This window comes from Trachinotus anak, unplaced genomic scaffold (genome assembly GCF_046630095.1).
Source record: "Trachinotus anak isolate AG129_WGS33_773 ecotype Australia unplaced genomic scaffold, CSIRO_AGI_Tana_v1 ptg000019l, whole genome shotgun sequence".
Classification (NCBI taxonomy): Eukaryota; Metazoa; Chordata; class Actinopteri; order Carangiformes; family Carangidae; genus Trachinotus; species Trachinotus anak.
Window position 1 is genome coordinate 8,383,198 of NW_027273870.1, and position 26,728 is coordinate 8,409,925.

A 26,728-nucleotide genomic window follows, 5' to 3' on the forward strand; every position below is an offset into this window, starting at 1 on the left:
TAAATAAATAACATTGTTAACACTGAGCTGGTGCAACTCAAGGAGAAAGAATTAGGGCATCCCTGATAACAGAACTACACTGCCATCATGTGGACTGTCCTCGATAAACATCACTTAGCTGTGCTGTGCACCACAATGGAAAAGCAGGTCAATAATTAGATTTTAAGAGCTGACAGAAAAGAAAAGAGGACTGGAAAACACAATGTTTTAGAAGAGAATGTTATACATTTATTATTGAACCAGCTTTTGAAATCCAAAAGATGGGGTAAGGGACTAAAAAAATCATTGCACTACTTAATAAAGTATTACTAGTAATAACTCTCATACAAAATGTACAAATGTTTGTTAAAAATTTCATTATCATAACAGGCCTTCAAATGATTTTGGTTACAGATATAATACATGATGAAACTACTATGACACCATTTTAATGATAGAGTTTCATAGAGTTTAAAGGAAAAATCATCAACCAACCCAGCAACTCGCATGGAAAACATTAGCAAAATGACTCGATAAGCACTAATCATACTGGTTGCACCATTTTCTGAAAAGACATAAATAGTGGGACTGAGGTAATTGCTAGTGTACCAAGCAACAGAAAACTGTCCAACACAAAAACAATCCTAAGACACAAAATGGATGCTTACAGTCACAAATATGACCTTTGACCCCAAAGAAAAAAAGATGACAGAAAATAGAATTTCCCCAACATTCCCGTGGATATTACATGACTTTATACACTGACAACACTGAAGAGGCGTTTTATAAAATAAACGTTCTTCCTCCACACCAATACACCTGGTTTGCATTTAAAACAGGTTTAAACAAATGTATTGGTCTGATGTGGTGATACTGGATAGATACGAGTTGTACCTGGGAAATGAAGTTTAAGGAAAAAAAAAGGCATCTCAGATGTAAGACTGCAGGTGCCTGGCTGAACTTTCCAAACCAACACAATCTCTCTAAGTCCTATGTTAGGCTGTCATCTTGACACAACATGTCATCTGTGATAAATAGTGATAAATTACATGAGTAAGCCTGCTCTGTGCATGAGGTGAACATCTTGGAGTTACATTATGACATGCTGACATAGGCCTTACAGAGATTCAAGTATCATTAAGAAACAGAGCCCAAAAAAAAACCCAAAAACGTCTGGACATGTACAGATGTGCAGTGAGAAAATAAAAGCGTTGACACATTGGGGTACTGTAGATACTAGAAGCTGAAGTGGTGATGTCTGTTTTTAATGCATTCAAATATTTGTTCACATACACACACACTGACTGAAAACTGATCAGTGGTTTGTTCACAATGAAAAAAGAGTGAGTAGGTCTTAAATCTATGTATTAAAGTGCTGAAGTGTCAGATCCGGCGTCCGGTGAAACATAGATTTAGCTGTGACCTTACAAGTCTCTTTAAACTTGTTCCCTGTCAGTGATGGAGAAAACACTGCATCTGTATCTGCCAACACACAGAAAGCTGCTTGTGTACTGAGACAGGTACAGATGCATGGCTTCAAAGGCCTTATTCCTATAAGAAAGCTAGTAAACTGAGCATGAATGACAGTTTTGGAGACGTTTTTTTAAATGAATGTTGTGCATCCACCTGGTCAGCTCTGTGAAATCTGACTGTGTTCATATCATGTGCCTCAGAGGAGAGCTTAGTGGATATGATGGTTTTATTATGGTTAGGAAATACTGTATCACAAAAAAAGTGTCTCTCAAAAGCCTTCAGCCTTAACTCTTTTCAGACAAGAACAATGTAGATGGGGAGGTATGGAGTGATGGAGCCAAGGTTGCAGATTGTGTTAATGATGTGTGGCATAAAACACAAAGAAACATGACACAGCACTGTTAACTTCCCTGGAGGTGTTCCTGGTCCTACACTTTGATTTTTGAGCAAAACTTGGCGACAAATGTTAAATCAGTCTGAAGTAAAGGAAAAACTGAATTTGGGATTTAGTCAATGCATTGTACCACATGAACTGTATAAATACCACAGGAAGAGTAACACACACACACACACACACACACACGCATCTAGAGAAAATAAAGCATATTTTTCACCGTTCCAAAGTAGTTTGCTCTTTGACACAGTGTACAGTATCTTTGTTTCACCCCACACAGACTGCTTAACTCTCACGTTGAGGAATGCAAGAATACACATGGACTGATTCGGTTCAACTGTAATTATAAAGACTCCAGTAAAAATGACAGTCTCTGCAAGCCAAGATGTGAATGCTTCATTATAAGCAGACTAATAACGATAAAATTAAAATAATCTTTGGACTGCCAATTCTCCCCGTGAGGGGCTGTTAGTACAACTATACAGAAGTTCTTCAAAGCAGTCTTTTCTCTGTCCATCTGTAGAAGACTGAACAGGGTTCATAATGAGTTTTACAAATACACATATATGTCCACCTGCACATGACACTGTTTGTTTCAAAGGCCATTCATAGAAAGCAGGAACCATGAGCAGAAGGCAGAGTAGTAGTCCAAAACAGAAGGCCCAGGAAGTCCAGCAATTAAGTGAGCATGAGTCAGTAGGAAGTTTCCACACCCCTAAATGTTTATCCCAGGTGAGAATTACTGTTCACTGTCCTGGAGGATGAAGAGTGAAGGATTAAGGAGCACTGGTCCCAGTTAAGTGGCAGAATTTGTGAGTGATGGTATTTTAGAAAAAGAGATAAGTTCACTGATTGGTTTGTGCATTCAAAAGGGAGACAGAGGGAGGCAGGGAGTGTGGGTGTTGGGTGTTGATATGAGTCAGAGGTCACTCGGAGTCCCGCTGGACCTCAGACGCATCGGCTCGACAAATAGGACAGGTCCGGTTAGCCTGGAAGGAATAAAAAATAAGGAGATGAGGTTAAACAGATTAAAAAATGTGCCTGAGAGATCAATATATAATAGACACAAAGTCAGCGGATTAAAGGCCCGGTCACATCAGCATTTACAGGTGATCATTTAAGTTTTGTGGCAAAATGTGCACTTGGATTCAGGGGATTTCTTTGTGTGAGTGAAGTAAAGCCACTACATTTTTTTGCACTGAGTTCAACTTTTATAAATTTTTAAAGTTAAATTCACAACACTGAACAAGGGCAAGCTAATATATAGCTAAAACAATACCAACCCAATCTGTGATGGAATGAAGAGCTGTAACTGAGTCCAAAACAGAGGAAGCTGTGTAAGTTATTAGTCGCTCTATTAACTTTTATCACACCCATTATATAAAACATCAGGGCACAATCTGCTCCACAACAGAAGAATGGTTTGCAGACAGGATCACAAATTAAACTGTGTCAACTTATTGCCCAGTTAGCCAGCTTGCTAACTTTCTGCTAACTGTCTTTTTTCAACCTTCAGTTATTAACTGAAAAGATGTATTATCCTGAAAACAAAATTCCAGGGGTAATAAAAGGCTGCTACTGAGAAAATAGAAACAGCTCTGAGAGCTATTGTGACTGACTAACGTTCTAAGCTGACTAGCATGTTAGGCATTCACTTGCCAATTAGCCCTGTGAGCAGTCATTACATCACCAAGCCTCCAGAAACGCAATATCACAAAACATGTGGATACATTTTACTTTGACTGAGCCTAAAGGGCCCAGAGGGAAGCTGATAAATTTAAAATCATGCAGTTGTCCTCACTCACCTTAAGCCACTTGTCTACACATTTGGCGTGGAACTCGTGATTACAGGGCAGGACCCTGAGGAGCTGGCGAGACTCGAAGTCACACATACATACCACACACCTGTAAGAAAAAGCAAGGTTCACCATTCAACCGTGTCTTCTACAGACATTTTAAAAATCATAACATCCCAAACCTACAACTGCCCAGAACAAAAAATCCATACCACACATCTTCTCAAAGACAGAGAGGTACTCACAGTGTTTGCTCAGACTGATGGTTGTTAGGGTTGAACCTGTATGATGGAAGCTGTTCTATATCTGCCTTGGTTAGACCACGGGGCTTGGCTTCTCCTAGGCGTTCTGCGAGGTTCAACAGGGCCTGAAGGTTTCACACAAAATTCAAAGTAGAGGTCAAAGGTCACAATAGAGATAGTGTCAGTAAAACTCTCAAAAGCAGTCAGAGAAATGAATTCTCTCCAGTCCAGGTTGTGTGTTTAAAGACTATGAAATGACACTTTTAATGAACTGCCAGAGTTGTGTTGATTTAATTCTTTCAAAGAACATGCTGTGGGTCATAGGATAAAAGTAGTCTCAGCTGAATGTTGTGGTAGCAGTTTGTCTCACCTCATAGTTCTCCACCTCTCCATCGTCTACATCCAGCTCTAGACTGATAGTGGGGGCCACATTTGGGGGCACGGGAAGCATGGACCTGAGAAAATGAGAAAAAGTGAGTTTAGTAGACTGTATGTGACCTCTCTGGGGCCAACTCACCTGTATAGTTCCAACATAAACCTGAAGAAGTGAAAAACACTTACAGGAAGTAAGGCAGGAAGCTGGGGTGGTAGGGTGATGGGGGAACAGCCTGCTGAGAGCGGTAACGCCGACTTGTGAACCGGCGAGGCATGAAGTGGGGATAGGGCTGTGAAAGGTGAGGACAGAGAGAAAAAAATCAATTCATTACTCCAAATTATGACACTTCATTACAATCCAAAACAAATATGACTTAATGAATGTACCCACCACTGTAAAGAGCTCCTGTGATAGGGGGTCATGGTGAGGCAGGAACTGCAGTGGTGTGGAGGGCGGCAGGGTGGAGGGAGGCTGATGGTGATGGTGGTGGTGGTGGTGGTGAGCATAGCTGAAGCCTCCACCCACTGAAAGCTGCTCTCCAAGGAGTTCAACCTCATTTTCAATCGTCTGTAACGGCTGGGAAGAAACATGTTACATTATTGATCATGTTACGGTGGCACAAGAACTGGGCCAAGGATGTCGGCTGTTGTTTTATTTTGTAGGACATTTAGCTAAAATCAGGACAGCAGATTTTAACAGTTAGATCTATGTTTGCAGGTTTAAATATTGTATGCTAGTACAGCTGTTGTTGCAGTGGTAAAGAGGATGACTGATAACAGCTATTACACATGTTGTGACACATTAACCTATAGTATATGTCCATTAATGCCATCATAAAATACTTACGCAAAAGAAAACTTTGATAAACAAAACATAATTATCATGTTGCTATGAAAACTTAACAGGTAGAGGCATTCATAGTTTATTTCACTTTGCTAGTGCTGTCAGATGCAAATATTCTTTCCGGGCAATGTAGATCCTGCTCTGTTATGTGACTGGAAAACTGACTGAACTATGAGTTAATTATTCATTGGGTTTGTGTGAGGTCAATAAATGCTAGTAGTAAATATTAGTGACTTCTTTTAAGTACAGTCCTTGTACTGGAACTTTTTAGGTAAATAATGATGCAAGTTAATGTAAATAAATAAAATACAAATCTTTCACGTACCGATCGAGGTTGTTGTGTCTGGAAAGGCAGGAACTGTCCGGGTGTGGGGAGGTGGGGTGGGTGGTGAGAAATGTGAGGTGGAGGAGGTAGCAGGAACTGAGGGTCACTGGACAGCAGTGAGGGAAAGGCGTAGGGCACCGGCAAATGTTGCATTGAACATGCCTGCAGCATCTGGAAAAGCGTGAATAAGAAGAGTAGGAAAAAGAAACAATTAAAATGCATGTTTTCTCATTGTGGTGACTGAATTGTGACGAGTCTTGCCACAAGGTGGCAGCCAAGAGCTTTCAAGCAGGAAAACACTCGGCTGGTAATTGCTACTTTTTACCCACTTTCCCTCAAGCACTTCCTTTTCTTTGCTTGAATACGGCACAAAGTGTACTTTTTCTTAACAAACAAATCAACACACAAACTGCACACGTCCGTGTTCTCACCGGGTGGTAGTGTTGTCCAGTGCTGAAGACCACACTGCAGGTGGGGACCTGTTGTTGTGAGGAGCAGGTAGGGGGAAGGTGCTGACCACTACACAAAGGTGCTGCAAGACCATGAGGAGGGACGGGGGTCACTGTGTAGGAGACTGGTACACTGGCCTGCTGCAACTGAGGAGAAATCACACCACAGTTGATATACAGTCTCTGTCTCTCACATAAACACACAGACACACACACACAATGTCTGCTGGCGATCTTGCACAAAAATTGCAGACTAACCTGTTCATGCAAGTCCATGACCATGGCTCCTTGCTGTTGTTGCGCTGCATGATGCTGTTGCTGATGATGGAGGTGATGGTGATGGTGAGCAGCCGGATGCAGTAGCCGTGGTGACAAGGTGGGTGGGTGGAAAGCTCGGGGCTCCTCAGAACCTGCCCCACCACCACCAGCTGTGGGGGGCTGACCATAGGTGCTGGGTGTGTGTGTTGGATATGTCTGGTGTGTGGAGGGATGGGTGTTGTGGTGGTAGTTTTCATCCTGGAGCTCTGATGGCGACAGGCGAGGTGCGGGGCCTTGGGTGGAGGGGTGGTGATGTGGAGGCATGTGGCGGGTAGGTCTGGAGAGACGGCCACGCTGGCGCCTTGCTGGTGGGCTGCGATGGGAGGAAAGGGGAGGTTTCATAACTCACCATAACTCATCATAGTGGAACTAAGTTAAAATCCAGAAACCACCTTACCTGCGTCTGTGCCGAGCAGGAGTGAGGCATCTCTCCTGGTGGTAGTGTGTGTGGGGGTGAGGTTGCCTCCGACTTGGGGGTCCTGACTCCCAGGGGCGGATGGGGGGAGATGGGGTGGACGGTGGGGGGGCGGATGAGGTTAGTTGTTCCAAAACAGACTGACTGGACAGCCTCTGGCGCTTTGGACTGGGGCTTTCCTCACTCTGCAGAGAGAGGGGTGGAAAACAGGGGAGGAAAGAAAGGAAAGAAGAGGAGGGAGGGAGAGTGGATGGGTATTGTGGTTAGTGACCCATAGCACTCGTATCAGATAAATCAATTTCACAATGCTTGACATTCCCTCTGGCCTACAATCCATAGTACTGCATAGACACAAGTTCCTTTGTGACTCGTGGCATTTCCTGTATGATCCAGAGTCAGAGTGAGTGTATGCTTATATGCTTTCGCAGGCATGTGTCTGTGAAAGACAGCATATTACACCACCAGTGCTCAGAGGCCCTGAGGGTTCAAAGTCACTTCCTCTAGTTGTGAGGAAATGCAAACGCAAGACAAGCTCTCACAAGCCCATGTGCGAGTCATATGTACACACCCTCCACTGGATCTAGGCAAATACTTTGAGTAAAAAAACTTAGTGATATATGCAAAAACAGTGACATAGCTGAGTATGTAGTCACCCAGGTTTAGACTGACTAAGGAGTTATCATTTTCTCTTGTTTCAGTCCTATCAACTCATCTGTGAGTCACCTCACTTACAGTCAAGCAGTGACTCTCACACTTGGCACTTTATGAGGCAAGAACACAAACACACACTCATGTGTCAGTTCTTAGTCATTGTTCCTTACGCAGACCTTAGCTGTGCTCTGAGAAACACACAGGTTCCTTAAGAACCAACACACACACACACACACACACACACACACACACACACACACACGTACACACGTTTCCTCATAGTTACCACCATCTCAACACTTTTTTTCCCCCTCTACTTACTTGATCCCTGCCTCCACCTCCCCTCTTTGTGGGGGAGACACGTTGTTAAAGTGTGATAAAAATGACTCAGCGGCTGTGACTTTTAACACACACACAAACACACACATATACAGCTCAGCAACCTTGAGAGCAGTGTGATAGCTAACAGGAAACAGCTGGAGAGCAGGCAGCAGAAACACACGCACACTCACACACACACACACACACACACACACACACACACACACACACACACACACATTTATGAAAACGCCTGTAGACATGCAAATTCACGTTCACACATGGGCAGATGCCACTGTTTGAGTTCTTCATATTGTTTTATAAAGAACAATACCTTCTGAAGCTCTTTAGAGGTCGACTCTGCTGTTCATACAAACCTGAACAAAATGCTTTTGATTGTCAGGCCAAACACACTGTGCCCTAATGGCTCTATCAATCCCTCATAGCACTAGATTTGACCTGAGCTTGAGCAGCTTATGGGAAAGACAAACAATAACAATGACTTCAATTAGTCTTGACTGGAGCAGACTGCATGTTAGGAGAGGGCTGGAAAGAGGGAACAGCATTGGAAGAGTAAGAGAACTAGAGATGGAGTCAGTGTGTAAGGCAGGCAGACATGAAGGAGGGGTGAGGCTTGGTGGAGCCTTGGGGCGCACCAGACCCTAAATGACAGAAGAAATTTGGGTTGTAGTGAGGGATACACACCACAGTTTTGAATGCGTCTGTCTGTGTTTGTATACGCCGTGTAAATTACCATGCCTGAACGCTTGGGCACAAGATGACTGGTGTATCAGCAAGCAGCTAACGATCACTTCAAAGCCATATCATATCTGAACACGTCCTTCCTTGCCTTATGCATCGCTCGAAATACATTTTGGTCTTTAATTTGTTTCTGCAGGTAACGGCTGTGGTGGGGAGGGGTTGCCTCGAATATTTTCAAATAACAGATCAGATTCATTGCAATGGCTCCTAGCTTGTTCTTTATTACTACTAGTCAAAATCTTTACTGACTGGGTGAAGTCAGGTTGTTACTGATTCAGTAGAAAGTGAATTTTCTTCAAACACAGGTACTTAAAATCTGTCTCGACCAAAAATATACATATACTACTCCTATGAATGGAGGACATACTGTATATGCCTGTTTCTACATAGGATCTATAGGATCAGAGCCACCCCCACCCTCAACCTCTCTGTTCATCTCAACAAAACCCCCCTTTCTTCCAACCCGACACCCCACAACCTCTCTACCAGCCTAGCCCCAACCCCAAAACCCTAGGGACATCTACTGTGCCCATTTTTATATCTAAGCCAGCCTCCTCCATCCCAACCCTGACATACCCCCTGCACCCTCGACACACACACACACACTCCCACCCACCCCCCTTTCCTTCCATCAGGGATAGAATCCCTCTACAGTCCCCTCTTCCTCTTGTTCCCTCCCCCTTTTTCCTCTGTCTGTCTGTCCTGTCCGAGACCCCAGCCTGAAATCTGAGGGGACAAGACAAGAAGTTCTTAGACAGGACACACACATGCACACAAACACACATACAGTCTGTCTTAACACATGCAGACTATTGCCCATTAGTATGAAAGTTTGATGGGCCTGTCTACCCGTGTTAGTGGAAAGGGAGCTGTGTCAGACAAAGGACTGTGCATATGTGTGTCCTCAAGCAATATGCCATAATGTGGCCTTATGTTTTAATAGAGAGCTTGTTGTAAACAGAGACACACACACACACACACGTCTGGTCCAAACGTGTTTCCACTAAAGCCAGAGTATATAGAGAACGAAAAACATGCTGACTTTCAGAAGCTCAACACGCACACAGATACACACAGGGACTCCCAGTGCGGCCCACAAACATTGAGGACTGCTCTATGGGTGATATTACAGCACATTCTGCAGTGCTCACAGTGTAGAGACCAACCACACTCACACACAGACACACACCTCCCCTCCCATCCCCTTTTGCTCTGTCCACATTCACACCAGGCTGAACAGGCATCCTGAAGCATGAGTGCAGACACACCCTACCACATTCTATTTCACTATGTCCACATTTGGGAAATGCATGCATCCACTTGCACACACAAAGTAACTGTGGCCAGCAGCTGTTGTGGCTTCGCTGTCATTGCTGAGAACCAAAATAAAGAGAATCCCAGAGTGCATGCAAACACAAACCTAAGAAACACAACTGAACTCAGCTTTCTCTGTCCCAGCGTTCATGCTCTAGAAATTGTGCATGAATGTGCACACTGATCAAATATGGTCATTTGCTTTTACAGATTCATTAATATTTGCAGACATGCTTCCACTAACAGTCAAACACTTCTCCCTCCCCCACTTATTTTCTTTCCATCAACAAGATTTCAAAGCCCATTTTGTTTCCTCTGCCACTGTTCCTCCCTTCCTTCCCCTCCCTCCCTCGCTCCTTCCCCTCCTTTCCCCCTCTCTCCCTCCAACCAAGTCCCACAGCTGGAGGTGAAATCATTAGCAATACCCCCTCCCTGTTTTTGGCCTTGCCTCCTTCCCTCCTTTCCCTCACTCCCTCCAAGCTCTCGGCAACACCTTCCTCAGCATCCTGCCACCCCTCTTCTCTGGCTGTTTTTGCTTCATCTGCTTTTAACACAGGCCTCTACTTGTGATGGTGACAATCACTTACTGAAGTGCACTTGTATAGTCTGTTTCAGTTTTAAATTGAGCCATATGAGCTACATGTGTAGGTTTTTATGTCATTTTGTGCCATCATTGACATGGCAGTGTTGCTGAAATTATCAATACTATCTTGAAAATCTACAATGTTATTTTTCCCCTTATGAATTTAAGTTTATAGTTTCTAATAAACCCTCAACAGAGAGGAAAATGTATATATGTAATGGAGATATGAGTGCTGCATTGATATGTCATGCAGCACTCGTAAGTAAGTATTAAGCTGCTAAACAAGGTTTCCACTACTAGCCATCAGCTGATTATTTAAAGCATGACCAGCCTCTACAATGTCCTTTCAATCACATTAAGAAACTGAAAAACTAAAACATATATGTTGCCTTTATTTAAACTCAAGACATCATTGAGGGCTGGTCCTCATTTACAATGATGTCGAACAACAGTTTAAGTTACTTCGAAAGGTAAAGAAAAAAATATAAAAAAGACACAAAATAAAAGAGGACACTTTAAAAAGAGCTATATAAATGCAATTAATTACATACAAGAAAAAGATACATAGGACAACTCAGTTAAAACAGATGCTGAATGGCTTGTGATCATGTATTTAATGGTGCTGCCAATAAGGAACGTGCTTAAACAACAAACCTGCACACTTAACATTTCTCAATCCTTTTGTTTGATAGAGGACAGGCTTGCCACAGGTCTATGCTGCTACAGGCTATCTCAATTTGTATAATTTAGGAACGTACTTCAGCATTTGTAAAACATAAAGCAGAGTTTCAATTTGCAAACTGTGCTGTGTTTGAATTTATCAAGGAGGCTCTTCTGTTAAAAAAAAATGACAACAAACATGATTAACTGCATGAGAGCATGGCTCAGAGAAGAACATCAGGCATTTCTCAGAGATAGAGCGTCCAACTCAGGAAAAGGGATGGATGGTCATTTGAAAGTTTTTCATGTTATTATTCGGCTCAAAAGCCCTTTCCTTTGTTTGAATTATTTTAAAATGGATGAACAGTAAAATATTAAATTATAAAATCATCAAAAATAAAAAAGGTTTTATTTTTTTACTTCAAAAATATTTTAAACAATAAAACTTCGAACAGTTAATTTATGAGTCAGAGCCACTCAAATACTAGTAATTTTGTTATATGCAAGTAAATTGTATGTAAATAATTCCTATTGTATCTGCTTGTCTAATTGGAAAGCTGTATTGACCTGCAGTGTTTTATATTAATGCATCTGCAGAAGGCAAGTGCTTTTTATTCGACAGAAATATATTTAAGAAAAGCAGTGATATATTTATGACTGTGTGTATTCCATTTAAGAATACAGTACATCAAAGTCTGTAGTATTCATGACCAGAGCAGCACTTTTAAAACAAAACTAAAATCCAATCATATACTGAACAAAAATATAAACGCAACACTTTTGTTTTTGCTTCCATTTTTCATGAGTTGAAATAAGATTTTTTTGTACACACACAGAGGGTTTACATCACTTAAATTTCGTGCAGAAATGTGTTAAAATCTATGTTAGTGAGCATTTCTCCTTTGCCAAGATCATCCATCCACCTGACAGATGTAGCATAAACAGATGCTGATAACACAGCATGATTGTTGCACAGGTGTGACCTGGGCTGGTCACAATAATAGGCCACTGTAAAATGTGTAGTGCTCACTAACACAGAACCAGATTTCGAGAGAAAGACACATTTTGTGTGCTTAGACAAAGTCTTGGATCTTTTAATTCAAATCATGAAAAATGGAAGCAAAAACAAAAGTGTTGCGTTTATATTTTTGTTCAGTATATTTACTGGCTACATAACACAGCCTGCTCGTATCTTCAGACAACTATGAGTTCACTGGGGCAGGATGAGACTGCACACTGCATATACGTTGTGTACACACACCATCCGGAGCTTGTCTGGTTCTGTGTGTGTCTGTGTGTGTGTGTCTCAGTGATTCATCAGCTGAGAGATGATATTATCTAATACTCAGTCACAGTGCAGCATGATCTCAATCAGGGGCCACAACAATGTGCAACATGAAAACATCCCTACATGTCCTGTGTTTGTGTGAACATTAACATTAGAGCATAGCAGCCTACCTTATCACTCTCCTCTCCATACGCATGGTCTGGGTGGCAGTGGTAGGATCCACCAGAGGCTCCTACACAGAGGGGGGAAAGAGCAGAAAAAGATCACAGTGTGAGACAAAAGATGTATTTATTACATGTTCTACATTTTCTTTTGTTGAATTTTGTTTGGAATATCAAAAACATCAAGAGATCAATCTTTAGTTTCTGTATATCTCTGATGTGAAGTTGTAAGATCAGGAATATTACACAAACAATACTGAAACTGAGATACTGTATGAAAATATGGAAATATTCATTTCACCACCACTGATACAAAACTGCCAACAATTAGTGAACAATGTAATGACATTTATGAGGATTATTTATGGGAGCCCTTTTGCACAACCAGCCGATATGTTTCTAGTATAAACACACAGCTCTTGAGTTGGATGAGATTTGATGGCTACAGCAGTTAAAGGTCATTGAAAATTCTGTTTTGTGTTACATTTACTTGCAGCCAAGTCATTACTTTACATATTTACTGATGAGCTTGTATAGATCTTTAAACTTAGTTAGTGTTTGAATCCTATTGTATAAATTATCAGTGTTGTATATTATGTTACAATACAATATACACAACATGTTGGTAATACCTTTTGTTGAAATTGATACCAGCATCATACCCAGGCATTGTGGGGAGTCCCCTCTTCATCTACATCCAGTACATTTAATCCTTTTGTTGTTATTGTTCTAACATAACTTGGATTTAATACACAACAGCAAAAAACAATGACAACATGTTTGTGTGATGAGGGGTGCTGACCGTGTGTACAGCACAAAAGTGACTGAAACACATATGGTATACTCTTATCTCAGATCAGAGGCAGTAGATGTAGGTGCACACAAACACACACACAGGCAGGCAGACATACACACAAAATAAACACAGTAATCCTGGATTAGAGAAGCTTTCTGACGATACCGCCACTCGCATTATGGCTAAGACTTTTACTCTTTTGTTTTTCCACAATCCTTTCATCTTTTTTATTGTCTTTTCTATTTATTCTGGCTTTTGTTTTTCCCCTCGTCATGGGCATGTCCTTAGCTGGGGACGTCCTCACCACAGATGGTGGCAGTGGTATACACTCCAAGGGTAAGCGCTCCCAAGGGCACTCGAGACAAGGCTACCTTTACCATAGAGATGAACAAAGCTAAACTAGAAGGGAATAGATGCAAAACAGCCTTTTAAAGGAGTATTTTTCACCTCTCGGCTGTTTGTTTGTGGGATTTTTCCTGCTCACAGCCTCTGTCTTTGAAAAACAGCTCTGATTGACAACAAAGAAGAGAAGGGGGTGAGAAAGAGAAAGAAGAGGCAGACAGAGTGAGGTTTTCACAACTGAATTCCTCAATCCTTAAAAAAGCCTTTCCTCTCTTATTCCAATCCCCAGAGCTTGCAAAATAAATGGATTGAAAAGGTTGGGGCAAGTAAAGCTTATATTAGTGCGGTGAAAACCAGCTAACAGGCCATTTTCATAGAGATGATTTGGGACAGAGTAGTGGTGAGGCATTCATGGGACTTGCCGGCTGCATAGCGCTTTTCTGTACGACACTCATTCACTGATCACAATAGGCAAAAATCCAGCTCCCTCCCTGAATATGGTCTCACTTGCACATTGTCAGAGTCCGGTAAATTGAGTCAGAGACGAGTCATTCAGATGGAGTCACTCTATAGAGCACAACACAGAAGCTACAGAACAGGTTTAAAATGTTTGGATGACATCATGTCCACTGTTGGTCTAACACAGACTGCACACAGCACAGTCCACACTATCTAGTTTCCTGCACTTAAAGCCTCAAGGAAAGTTGAATAGTAGCATTGCAGTATGAATTTTAATGTGTGTGGAGATGGTAAACTGTTTAAGAGGACGCTAATATGGAAGATTTATTGAATATGATGAAATCTGAAATATGGTTGTGGACCAGGGATTCTTGCACAGCACAGGGTCCTGTCGAATCACCTTACCCCTGCTAAGACAGGGTCCATGTTGAGATTTATGTATTATTATTGTTTGCATGTTGGTGTACTCTTAGTCAAATTCTTGAGCAAACAGAAGAAAAGTGAGAGCTAGACCTTGAGGCAGCAGCACAGCTCAAGAGGCAGAACAGACAGGGTGCTTCAGAGCAGTGAGACATGGAGACAAGAACCAGAGTCAGACTGTCTGCATGAACACACTGACTAGTAGCTCAGAGCAGAGCGCGCATTCATACACATACTGGTGCTTTATGAACACATATAACAAACACACTCACACCAGAGTTGGTATCAGTGTTGTGGTGAAAAACAGCGAAAAGAATCAAAGAAATGAGATCAAATGGAATCAAATGGAAATTAATTGTAATTTAATAAAGGAAAACCACAGACATGTATCACCTTAAACTTTCATCACTGTTGCAAACATGCTTATTGTGAATATGTTTCATTTATATTAGAGGTGTGCAAAAAAAAAATTGGAAACATCCTTTCATTTGCCATTCACTCTTCTGCTGAATCTTTAGCTGTGATGCATTGACAAAGACACATGACAAAGTTAGACTAATAAACTTGGGTAGCTGGTGCTGCTTTCACAGTGCTGCTGGAAAAGAAAGCTATTTTAAGCTATGTTTTCTTAGCTAAGTAAATGAAATCATTTAAAACACAAACTGCTTCATTCAATACAATGCTACTCATAACGTACTACAGCCATGGCATCATGTAATATTACTCAGCTGAATGTTTGGCCTGACTGCTGTGTCATATTCTTAACATTATGAAACTGTTCATAAAGTCAGTCTAACATTTGATCATGTGATCACTGTTGACTGATATGTATGTAAACTTGCCACCATAGGAACAGTGGTGTGTATACACTATAAACAAATTACTTTAACCACAATAGACTGTCAAATTGTAATTTTCTCGACTTTAAGTTGGGATGAGATAGTATCCATCATACAGAGGAGTGTGAATGTGAACAGAAAGTAGTCATGGGTAATGAGAGATCAGATGCCAGATCAGAGCAGCAGAAACAATATTGGTGTTGGCATATATATAAAATACATATAAAGAATTGGTTACTTTTCATTTGAATAAATGCCACTATACTACAATTGTTGCTAGAATAATGGTCAGCAGAGTGCATCATGTTGGAGATAATCATTGAAATCATTTCCCCTTTTCTGCTGTATTTACCACACAACCTGGAATATTATGGTTTTAAGTAAGAAAGAGTAAGAAAGTAAGAGTACGTGAAAACAACAACAAAAGTTGCGAGTGGCTTAAGTAACGTCAGAGCTCACAGTCTGACTAAATAAATCATGGCCTGACACCAAGAGGTACATGTGCTCTGATGGTGAAAAATATAGGAGCAAATTTAAAAAAATGTAGGGGCCCAATGAAAAATGGATCCAATAGTGATTTTTTCTTTAATGAAGGAATACGAGGAGACATTTACAAGCAAAATGATTGAATTAATTTGAATACAAACTGTACACTTGTTTCTAATTACTTCTGCTGCAAACTGTATTTATTTAATAGTTATGTAATGTTTAAACTTGAAACTGCTTTAAACTGTATGGCTGTATAAACATGGTTCCTCTTAATTCTAAATGCTCAAAAAAAATTAGACAGCAGAATTGGTGTTGAGAGTGGATCACATGATTCTTTTCAATGGACTACATTGATTCAGCACTGCGATCACATCATTGCCATCATTGTTGTATTACCAACCTTTTTGTTAAAAAAAAACCAAACTTTTGTTTCTGTAGCATTTTTTTTCGCACATGTGCTCCTAAATACATTTTTCAGTTCACACACATCTATTTTAAGCCACGAACGCGAGTGAAACGGGTGTACTGTTGAGCCCTGTAAAAAATGCAAGCAAACACACAAAAAATTATTTCAGCTCTACCCAATCAGCATTTGCTGCTGTGTGAGCTTAAACGTAAAAAGATGGAGGGTGACTGAAATGTAAAAACAGGTAAATGTGGAGAAAAGATTTAGCAATCAACACTTGCTTAACTAACAGTATGAACCATCTATTTTCCACATCCAACCACACCTTCCCAGTGAGAGCAAATAAGTGTCATTGACTTCAACTGTTTGTTCTGGGAAGTATAAAAAAAAAAAAATTATGCACGATGATCCCTGCTGTTTCATCTAAAGCATGCAGTAGCCCGTAGGAGTAAAGAGTGAAAGACAACAATGGTGCAACACTGATGAGAGGTGAGGAGGAAGAGGGGGGTATGAATGAGAGACATACGGGGGACGAGAAGAGGGCAAAGTGGGGGTACAGAAGAGGAGGACAAGGTTGGAAACGTACATTATTAGGGTGAGAGCATTGAGGGGGAAAGGGAGATGGGAAAAGATAAAGAGTGGAGGAGTGGAGGGTGAGAGAGCAGTCAGGGAGGGAGAGGGAGGGAGAAGGGTGGGGGTTGTGGCTTCCCCTCTTGACTGCTATTGATTTTCTGTAAGCCTCAGAGTGCATCAGCTATTTCTATCCATTTCCTCCACCTCTCCCTCCCTTTCTAACCCCCCCTTCCCCCGCACTCAGCTCAGACACCCTCCTCACACATCCTCCTCCTCCTCACACTCTCCATCACTTCATCACCATCCCTGCCTGCCACCGATCTATTTCCCTATCAGTCGGCCTGTCTCTCTCCCATATATTCCTGCTGCTTTATCTCACAGCATCCACATTTCCTTGCTTTCCCTATCACACCATCTCTGTCCATGATCTCCATCACCCTCTCTCTCCTCTCTTTTGCAGTCTTCCTCCATTAAACTACATCTTTCCCTCTCGAGTCAAAGCAGAAAAACACAGAGGAAAGTGGGTGGATAGAAAGGCTGGTTGGGTAGATAAGATGACAGATAAGTGACAGTCTTACTTAACAAATCACCAGCTCAACAGTAACAAATGGGAAAATTGAAAGAAACCTTGTTGACTGCTGTCGAACTTGTACCTATTTACATAATGTATACAGAAAGTTAAGGCAATTTCAGTCAAGCATATGTGTAACACGAACATGCACACCCCGCCTCCTGAACACATGTCACAGCACACTTCACACCCCAGCACAAAGCAGAGTCGAGTAACAAGCTGGCATATGGGCTTAAAATAGTTGGGCATGTAACGCCTGCCCAACCATTACCTGCCTAACACTGCGTCACACACACACCTGATGGCGAGTGTGTGTGCCTATAGAAATGTGAATGACTCTAACTCTCTCCCACTTCATTGTCCTCCTCCATCTATTTATTGTTCTCTCCTTCCTCATTATCTTTCTCATTATCTTCCTTTCTATTCCGTTACTGCTGCAGTCCTTGAGGTTGCTCCTCTATCCTGCACTTTTTCACAAGTCTGAAAAACCCCTTATGCATCCCTCAATCTGTGAACATGCGCAGGTGTTTGCACTCAATATACTTGAATGTGAAGTTATACTTTGTATAGGAAGCAGCATTACTTTGGCCAAAATGAGGATGCGCTGGAAATATAAAGACACAGAAAGAAAACCTCTTTGCAACCCGAGACAGGTATACAAGTTAAAATAAACCAGCAAATAAATGCAATGCTATTACATATGGACCAACAGCACTGTAGATGCACAAGATGTGGAATTGAGATTTAGAAGATGTGAGCTACAGCTACCCATACCCCATCCTTCTGGTCATCCCTAGGGCATTTATATCATTTCTGCTGAAGCATGTTTGGGTTTTGGCTTTAACCCTTCTACATTCTCCACACCAGACCGAGCAGCAGTTTGGCTAATAACAGCCTAATCTTGGAATTTGTTTTCTTAATATATTTCTCTACTTGCTTTAAAGACCCTATGCGTGTAGGATTGCAAAGTTTCTTTCTTTGACTCATAGAGGCAGCATCAGGGCAGACATTGGCAAATCTTGAAATGAACCCATTACATCTTGTCATCTAGCTATATTATATTTTTATACATCTAGTTATATTTTTGGTCACAAAACTGAGAAGCTGTGCAGCAAGAGACAGTTGCTAATTCTAACATGCTGACTGACACTGCAGACATACAAATCGGTAATACATCAAAAAATAATCATTTGAAAAGCTAGTTTTAACTTAGATTTTACTTTCAAAGAAGTTTTTTCAGCAAGCTGTCACAGATGCACACTAGCAGCCCACAAATGATACCTGTCTGACTTCGTTGCAAGGCCCATACATTGTCACTGCTAATAACAGCTCCATAGTGCTATGTAGTGTGTGGTCTGTTAGTCGATTTAGTATTCCTAACTGGCTGATATTTCAGTGTATATCAGTGTGTACCTATTAAATATTAGTTTATGTGCATCTAACTTTTCTCTCTTGCTTTTACTTCTGTCGTCTCCTCAGTTCAGTGATGTCATTCTGTACATATGCATGTTTCTGACAGTTCTGTTCCTGCTCCCAGCCCACCCAGGCAGCAAGTAAACAAGGTTTGTGCACATACGCACACAGTCAGTAGAGGTACACACAAACACACACACACTACACGCTGCTAACCACTCTTTCACACTCCTTATTCTTTCTCACCCCTCCTTCTGTCCTCCCTCAATCCCCCTCTCCCCCAATTAAAGACAGAAACCAGCTGAGAGACACAGTGTTAGTGGAGAGAAAGTAAAGGACAGAAAGGCGGAGACAGATGACCATCTTAATTCCCTTCTTCCATCATAAATCTCAACACTACAACCACAAACTGAGCCATTAACTCATTTAAACTACAGTCTGAGGAACTAAATAGAAACAGTTTGTAGGAAATTAACTTTTTCAATGTCTCTGGGGCTTTGTCTGGTTTTATTTCTTTTTGTAAAGCACTTTGTAACATTGTTAAGGAAAGTGCTATATAAATAAAGTTTGTTATTATCATTATTATTGTTATTATCATAACCAATGCACAATTCATACAGTGGGCCTAGTGTAAATGACAGACTATGTATTAAGAAATTCAGAAATACACATTTAATAATGATTCACTCCTTAGTTTTCCTTAGGTATTACAAGATTTCAGCTCATTAAGTGACCACAGATATTATACCATATGGTTGTATGATGCTAATAATAAAAAGGTGGGTGTCACTTAATCAAGGCAAAGAAAATACCAGAGTGAAGACACACAAACATACACACACAGTTAGTATGGCTTTTGTACAACAGGTACCAACATATGTGGACTGTCTGAAAAGGTTTGTCCAAATCAATGCATTTTAAAACAAAAAAAACATCTCTGCTGCCCATCTGAATGCTTCCCCTTGTTTATAACTTTAAATGCTTGGATTGAATGTTTCACTTGCTTCCATGACAGTGAGGCCCTCAATCTTAAGACATAGCATATTTAGCCATATGATGGCGAAATTATGACTGTTTGGAACACACTCAGCATGTGTGTGGACAGAAGAGAAGTGGATTATGCTGCAAGAGATGTTTGGAAAAAAAAGAGTGTTTTTGTTCAACTTTAAGTCTACAAAACAAACCCAGCTACAACCACAACCAGCATCTACACAGACTATCAGTGATGTACTCAGTCCATGTATGTCAACTCACTTTGCATAACAGTTACAACTGAGGCAGAAAGCAGAAAACAAGAGGGGGAAATAAGGAAGGACACAGACAGAAGCTGTGTTGAAATAACAAGCAAAAGCTGAAAAAGCTAGTAAACTGTTGAGACAGAGAACTGCTACAAAATGCAACTGGAGGTTAAAATATAATAGTGAGAATAAGAAATGGTAAAAAGTGTTGGTATCCATAGCTGGTCAGACCTGATTTTTCTTTATTTTACCTGTTAACTACATATTTATACGAACAATGTAGGTTTTGATATAATAATATATATAGTCCGGTCAGTGAGGGACACCTACAAAACAACACATATCCAGCTGCCTGATGACACACTCCTTCTGAACTACATCCAGTGGACATTGCAACCATGGATTTGAACCCATGACACTAGCAAGCCACATCCGGTCAGCACTGCCAGTTAAATCAACAGGGACAGGAGGCTAACATTCAAACAGCAGGAACAAACAACATGTCCCTCCCTTCTCCTTAAATCACTCAACATTCATTCATTCATTTCTCACACATACCTTTACCCCCACTCACGAACTAACTGCCTCTGGTCTCGACTTCAATCATCTCTACAGTCACCTCCCCGTGCCTCCATCTACTCTCAGCCAATAGTTCTCATCTGCCTCTTTCCAGTCACAATATCCTCTCCTCCTCCTAGGTCACACACTCAACTGCAGTCTATGAGGCATGCTTCCTCTCTGTGCTTTGCTTACGATAATACACATCCAGATGCCCTGTGTCTCCTCCAAAGTCAGCCCTCCTTTTGCCATTTCTCCTGTGCTTCAGTTTAATCATCTCTCCCTTTCCCTCCTCATCCTCTGTCTGCGACTGACTTTCCTAAACCTCATGCTCTGCGTTCCCACCTACATCAACTCCTATAACTGCTGAGTACAACCTATAACTTCTTTTGAAAATAACTCTTCTATTCCTCCTCTTTTCCAGTTCAGTTTTTGCTCTCTAACTGACCTTACTCTTTTATTCTGTCTATATTGACCTTACTTGAGGATCTTTTAGTAACCTTTTGTATTCTTGTTCCCACTCCTTCTTAGAAATTCATCTTTTTTCACACCAGATCAGAGCCCATCCCATGGATTTAGAGCTAATTTGGGGTCACTCTCCTCTACCGCCCAGGATCACCCCTTGCTGACCAAAGTGACTGCTTTGTTGTTTACTTGGAGTGACGGAGTAACTGGGAACCCCTGCTACTTGGTCAATCCAAGTGAAAGAGTTTCTCTTCAAAACGGAGGGGGTTGCCTGGGCGACAAGACAAAGGAAAGGGAAAAAAAACAGGGTACATGTTTATGTTTCCACTTCTGGTGCAGACAGAAGGATGGAGAGGATAGGAGTGGAGTGGAGGGGTAAAGGTAGAGTGGCAAGAGCGTCTGCCCCTCTGCTGCTTTGGGCAATCCATTAAAACGATCCCTCCATTAGACAAATGTGAGGGAGGAGGCCAGAGAAAATGGACTGGAGGGGTGCAGAAAGGGTAGACTGATCCACAGAGGACGGTGAAACGAATGTGGCTATGAGAGGACAGGCTTTGACAGAGGTGGGTCAGACTCAGCATAGGATATCAACTGCTACAGAGGATGTTTTTTATCCACTTGGACCAATTTGGCACCAGTTTAAAGTATTTTAGTGGGCACTTTTCTTAAGTACTTCTACATTTTTTGTGCCTCTCTTTTGCACCTTCAGCCTGAACTTTTCGAACATAAGCTCTCAAGAGTCTTTTTACCTCATTACACATATTTATTTCAAAACATGGTTGGCAAAGTCATGTGAATAGTCCATGAGAATGGATGATGAAGAAGAAAGAAAAAGTATCAGTGCTACAGTATCAAACAGGCATAAAAGACTGAGGCACAAAGGCAGAAAGGGGTCTAAAAGAGTTAGAATAGACTAAAAGTGGAGGAGACAGAGGGAGGGATTGAAAAGTACGGGATATCATTAGCTTTCATGCCCAACGCAGGTGACTAGCATAGGAAGAATGGACTAAGTATCTCTCCTCTCTCTGACCCTCTATCAACAAACAGGACCCATTCTGGGAGTGGAAAGAGGGTCTAATAAAAGGTGTAGTCTTGGAAAATGTCCAGCTAGCCAGCTGCTTCACTTGTATAAGAGAACATTCAACTATAAATGAGCCCTAAGGTTTCCTTTGCCCAAGTCAGCAATGTAAACACTACTCCAAAATAAAGTAACTATGTTATTTTTTTAATTCTTAAAGAAAGCAACTGCTTTGTTTTATTGCAGCTCTGCAGCTACTAAACACAATACAACCTTTTTTACGCTCTTGCACTTCTCCTATGGTCAGATTTTCTTCTTTCCCCTACCTCTAACATACAAATAGTGTGTGTTAAAATCAGTATTCTTTATGAATTACTAATCTTTGAGTGCTGTACATCTCAGGTCTGATTAAAATTAGTGCAGATAATGAGTGAGTGTCTACAGAATCTCTAGCCAGTGCCTCCCCCTCTAGATCGAAATCCATTTGGATGGAAATACAATACAGTCATTCTATCCATTGATTTGTGCTATCCTACATGTCATAGCCAAGCTTCTATGACAGAGTATGGGTCACAGGTCACAGCAGACCACTAAACTCTGAGGATGGCTAGTTCAACTTCTGTGTGGATGCAGTGGATCTCAGTTCTTCCTTTTTTGCCTTTCTTACAGAAACGTACAAGGAGCTTGATTTCCTTGTAACCTGGCAAGCCTTCACAAAGCTAGACATATAACACACACGTTGCTGGGAGTCTAGAAAGGGCCTTTGTTTTACGTGTGTTCAGCCGTTTTGTTTTTTCTTACGTACAATCTGCCAGACAGGTAGTTCCAGTCTGCAAACACAGTTGCTCAGTCTCTCATGTGCACATGCATGCAGACACCCTTTAAAAATGTATCTGTTCTTTTATTTAATTAAAACCTGAAATAGACTTTTAGAGCTGTATGAGAGGAATCTGGACTGAAAGAATATTGTGGCGTTCTTTTATATACAAATTAGCTTCATTCAACAATGCAGTTACTCAAAATAAAAAAGTTAGCTTAGTCACTAGACCTGTAGCGACTAAGCTAAACCAGGAATCTATTCTGTGTGTTCCAGGGTTAGCCTGTCTGTCAAACATGAGTTGCTCAATAAGAGGGATGACTGGGTTGTTAGTCTCCTGAGTGCATCACAACTTATTCCAACATGTACACTCAGTATGAATAGTCAGTCTGCTCTGGGCAGAACAAACTAAAAGGTTTTTGATAAGGAACAATAAGAATTCCTCCTTTCATTTAACCCTTACATGTTGTCAGTAATTCAAATCTATATTTAAAATAATTGTACATGCTACAATGATGTGTCCAAAAATTCTATAAATAAATTGTTTTCGCATTTCAGTTTGTTTCTTTACAAAATAACCACTCATCCTGAAAGCACTGCAAGAGACAACTAACCACTAAGCATTTTTCTAACCTGAGAAGCCTGTTAGGTGTGCTGAGAGAAAACCTATTCCATAGCCTCGTTGAATGTGAAACTCTAGCTGTGCTGTTTCTATGTTATGGGGTTAACTGCATTGCATTTGCTGTGTGAGAGTGCCCTCACATGTATTCTACACCCAGCACCAGTCCATGCACACAGTTTTGCTTTGCAGTGAAGCACAAATATCAAAGCATGGCTTACTCAAGTAGTTACTAGCAGAGAAACCCTCTATCTGAAACAGAATATGCCCATACATTCCTTAGGAGACTGAATATCTGTTGTTGTAGAGGCCATGATCAAGCTTTTCTGTGTAACATGACACAACCTATTTTGTCATTTAGCTGATTATCTTGTCTAAAACACTACAGAGAGTGAGGATTTACAATACTATGATTTGAATGTACATATGAAAAAAAAAACTGCACCTTTAAGTTAGTGCCAACCACCCACTGAGCCACACAGGACTGTACTTAAAATGAACATGAGTGTCACTACAGACATATATGAGAAGTGCCTGTTTTCTTCTTGTTCACAACTTTGTACTTTCAGTCCACAAAGCCGAACTCTTGGGTTATCTAGCCATCTTCTTTACTCTGATGTTCCTATGAGTTTTTTGAAAAAGAATAAGCCATAGAAAAAGATTCGCCTGTACACACTATGAAGCTTGTTACCTAGCTGCATCAATATTTGTGTAGTTGACTTAAAATAGACATGCCACAGTGCCTTAAGAAATATGGTTGTAACTAACTAAGCACAGCAGATCAATAAGTTTGAGGCTACCCAAGTCATCACCACAGACTGCTGTTGTTCATTTACCTAATGTGTGTGCTAACTGTGCACCACATCCACTCAGCAGCTCTATGACGAGCACAGAAGACAGCCCGTGTAATAAGAATACAACAAATGTGTTCACAGGTGCACACCTATGTCATGTCACCTCCAGGGTAGCCTTCTCTCGATTTGCCTCTAAAAACCTTCCCAAGTTATTAAACGCCTGGGCTTCTGTTACTTGTGCTTGTGCCTCTCGTGTGAATGGAAAAGTCTAATAAAACGTGTGTTTTCTTTACCTCTCTAGGTCGAGGGTACACTGCCACATACACCGTCAGTGATACAGACAAGCGGGGACATTTACCTGCCGCCGGGATGCGATGCGCTCCGGGAACCGAAGAAAACCTCTGAATGCCGGGAGAGGCGTTACTTCCTGGGGCTCTCTGCTGGTTCTCCGAGTGGTTGCTGTGAGCTCCAAGTGGTGCGCAACCGGCACCGTGCTGCTGCTGCTGCTGCTGCTGCTGCTGCTGTGGATGTAGTTGCTGCTGCTGATGGTGGTGGTGGTGATGGTTAGATCCCATGACTCCGCTGCCGGCAATTCCAGTGCCATTCCCGCCACCGTATTGCTGGTAATATCCAGATCGAGAGCGCGATCGAGTCCTTGGGGGCTCCATTGCCATTTGGTGGGGGTGAAGGGGGTGGAAGAGAAAAGATGAGGACGCGGCTGGGGATTGCGGCGGAGAGCCGTTGGTAGATCCGGGCTGTACAAAGCCCCTAGCGCCGCTCTGGCTGAAACTATAGCCCCCGAGTCCTCTGCCCCCCTCCGCGCCCCCGTACTCTGTTCGCTCCGCCGACTCTGCTGCCCCCGCCTCGTCGAATAAATCAGCCCCTTTAGGGACAGGCTCCGGGGTGGAGGGCAGCCGGGGGCAAACTCTAGGCTCCTGGGTCGTGGGCTGTCCAGCGGCTGCGATTGGCATTTCCTTTCGGGGGATTTCCTCTGTTTCTTTTTTTTCTGCGTTTTCCTCTCGTTTCCTCTCACAGAAGAAGCTTTTAGACACTGTTTAAAAATACAACGTTGGAGAATGGTTGGCAGTTAAACCCGAGCTGTGGGGTACTCTCTGTGAGGACTGCAAATCCAAACAGTCACCAGATAAAACTGTTTACACAAACACTTAACGTTAACCGCCACCGTTTATTTTGACGAGCATGTGTTGTAACTTTACTGCTTAGCTTAGCTACTTCCCTCAAGTTTGCCAAAGTAACGTTACTGAACAGCATGATTTCCCAAACTGGTTTAACAACTAAACAACGTTGTATATTTAAGAAACTTTCGATATATCCCGTTTTAACTAAACACAACTGCGGGCAGGGTCGTTTACGTGGATAAACATTTTATTCAGCCACTTTCACGGGGGCAGTAACGTTAAATCTCGTGGCTCACAAGCAACGTTTGGTCCATAACAACCGAGAAGCGACTACGGCCATGGCTCGCTAGCTCACAGGAGGCTAATGTTGGGGGGTATGCTAACGTTAGTGCGCATAGCATATAGTGGTAAACGTGTTATTACGCTTATTCTAACCATACGACAACAGTGTTATCACACCTAGTCGCTTATCCATGACCGTATTAATCCCCGAACTGAGTTTAAGGCAACTTTGTCCACTTTAACGACGATTTAAACTTATTTAGCCAGTCTGCGTAATGTCGTTCGCTAGCTTGGCAAGCCATACCAACCCCTCCTCCTCCACCGACCAACACAGAGAAAAATCCCGTAGCTAGCCACCCACGCCTCGAATCCCTTTAAATTGCTTGGTTAATAGTAACAAAACAAAAAGACTTTGAGTAAAAACTTATTCGGTGTCGTTTCAGTGAGTTAGGGTGACCCAGTAATGTTTTCCCGGCTGGAAAGGGGCAAACAGAAAAGCTCACATAGAGAGATAAAAAAGTGGTCAACCTAAAATTACAAAGAAAGAACCACGGCTAAAATTAACGCGATCTTAAGCCAAGAGCCCGCCTCTGAGCTTACCGCTGAAACCCGGTCTTATACCCTTGCCCTGAGTAGTTTTTTTTTAAATAACAACTTACCTTCAATGTGCTCTCCTCGACTGTACTCCTGACGCGGATCTGTCGATAATATAGTGAGCCCTGCGTGAGTGTATGTGAATGTGTGTGTGTATGAGCCCAGTGTTCGCTTGGTGTCAGCGTGAAATGTGACAGACCGTCAACGCTCAAGTCGGATTTCACCAGGCCTGCCCAATAGATACCAGAAAACAGAAAGCGTTTGTAGTTGCTTTTTTTCATACGCGTCTCCCACTCACTCCCCGAGACAAAAGAGATGCGAAACCGCATTTGAAAGTGTTAAATGCGGCCTGGTTTTCGTTCACTTTAGCTGAAAATCACGAGTTTACAGTTAATATGACTCGGCTCGGGATCGGTGATCGATTAGCGTGTCCTATCAAATCAGAAGCTGTGGATAGCAGAGAGGCAGGCTAAAAGGGGCTTTAAATTATTTATTTACAAATACCAAGCCTACCCATTGCAGCTGTTTCCTCTGGAGCCGAAAGTT

General features: G+C 41.8%; 1 protein-coding gene across 1 annotated transcript; it reads right to left on the reverse strand.

The window, feature by feature from the left end:
- Positions 1-205: 205 nt before the first annotated feature.
- Positions 206-26,381, reverse strand: rnf38 (ring finger protein 38). Its single transcript, XM_071504499.1, has 13 exons — positions 26,248-26,381; positions 24,526-25,218; positions 12,360-12,421; positions 6,593-6,795; positions 6,136-6,508; positions 5,860-6,024; positions 5,429-5,599; positions 4,651-4,836; positions 4,446-4,549; positions 4,255-4,339; positions 3,888-4,009; positions 3,652-3,751; positions 206-2,835 (listed from the first exon to the last, which is right to left on the reverse strand). The coding sequence occupies exons 2-13, from the start codon at positions 25,136-25,138 to the stop codon at positions 2,773-2,775; spliced, it is 2,247 nt and encodes a 748-aa protein (XP_071360600.1). The 5' UTR covers positions 25,139-25,218; positions 26,248-26,381; the 3' UTR covers positions 206-2,772.
- Positions 26,382-26,728: the final 347 nt, after the last annotated feature.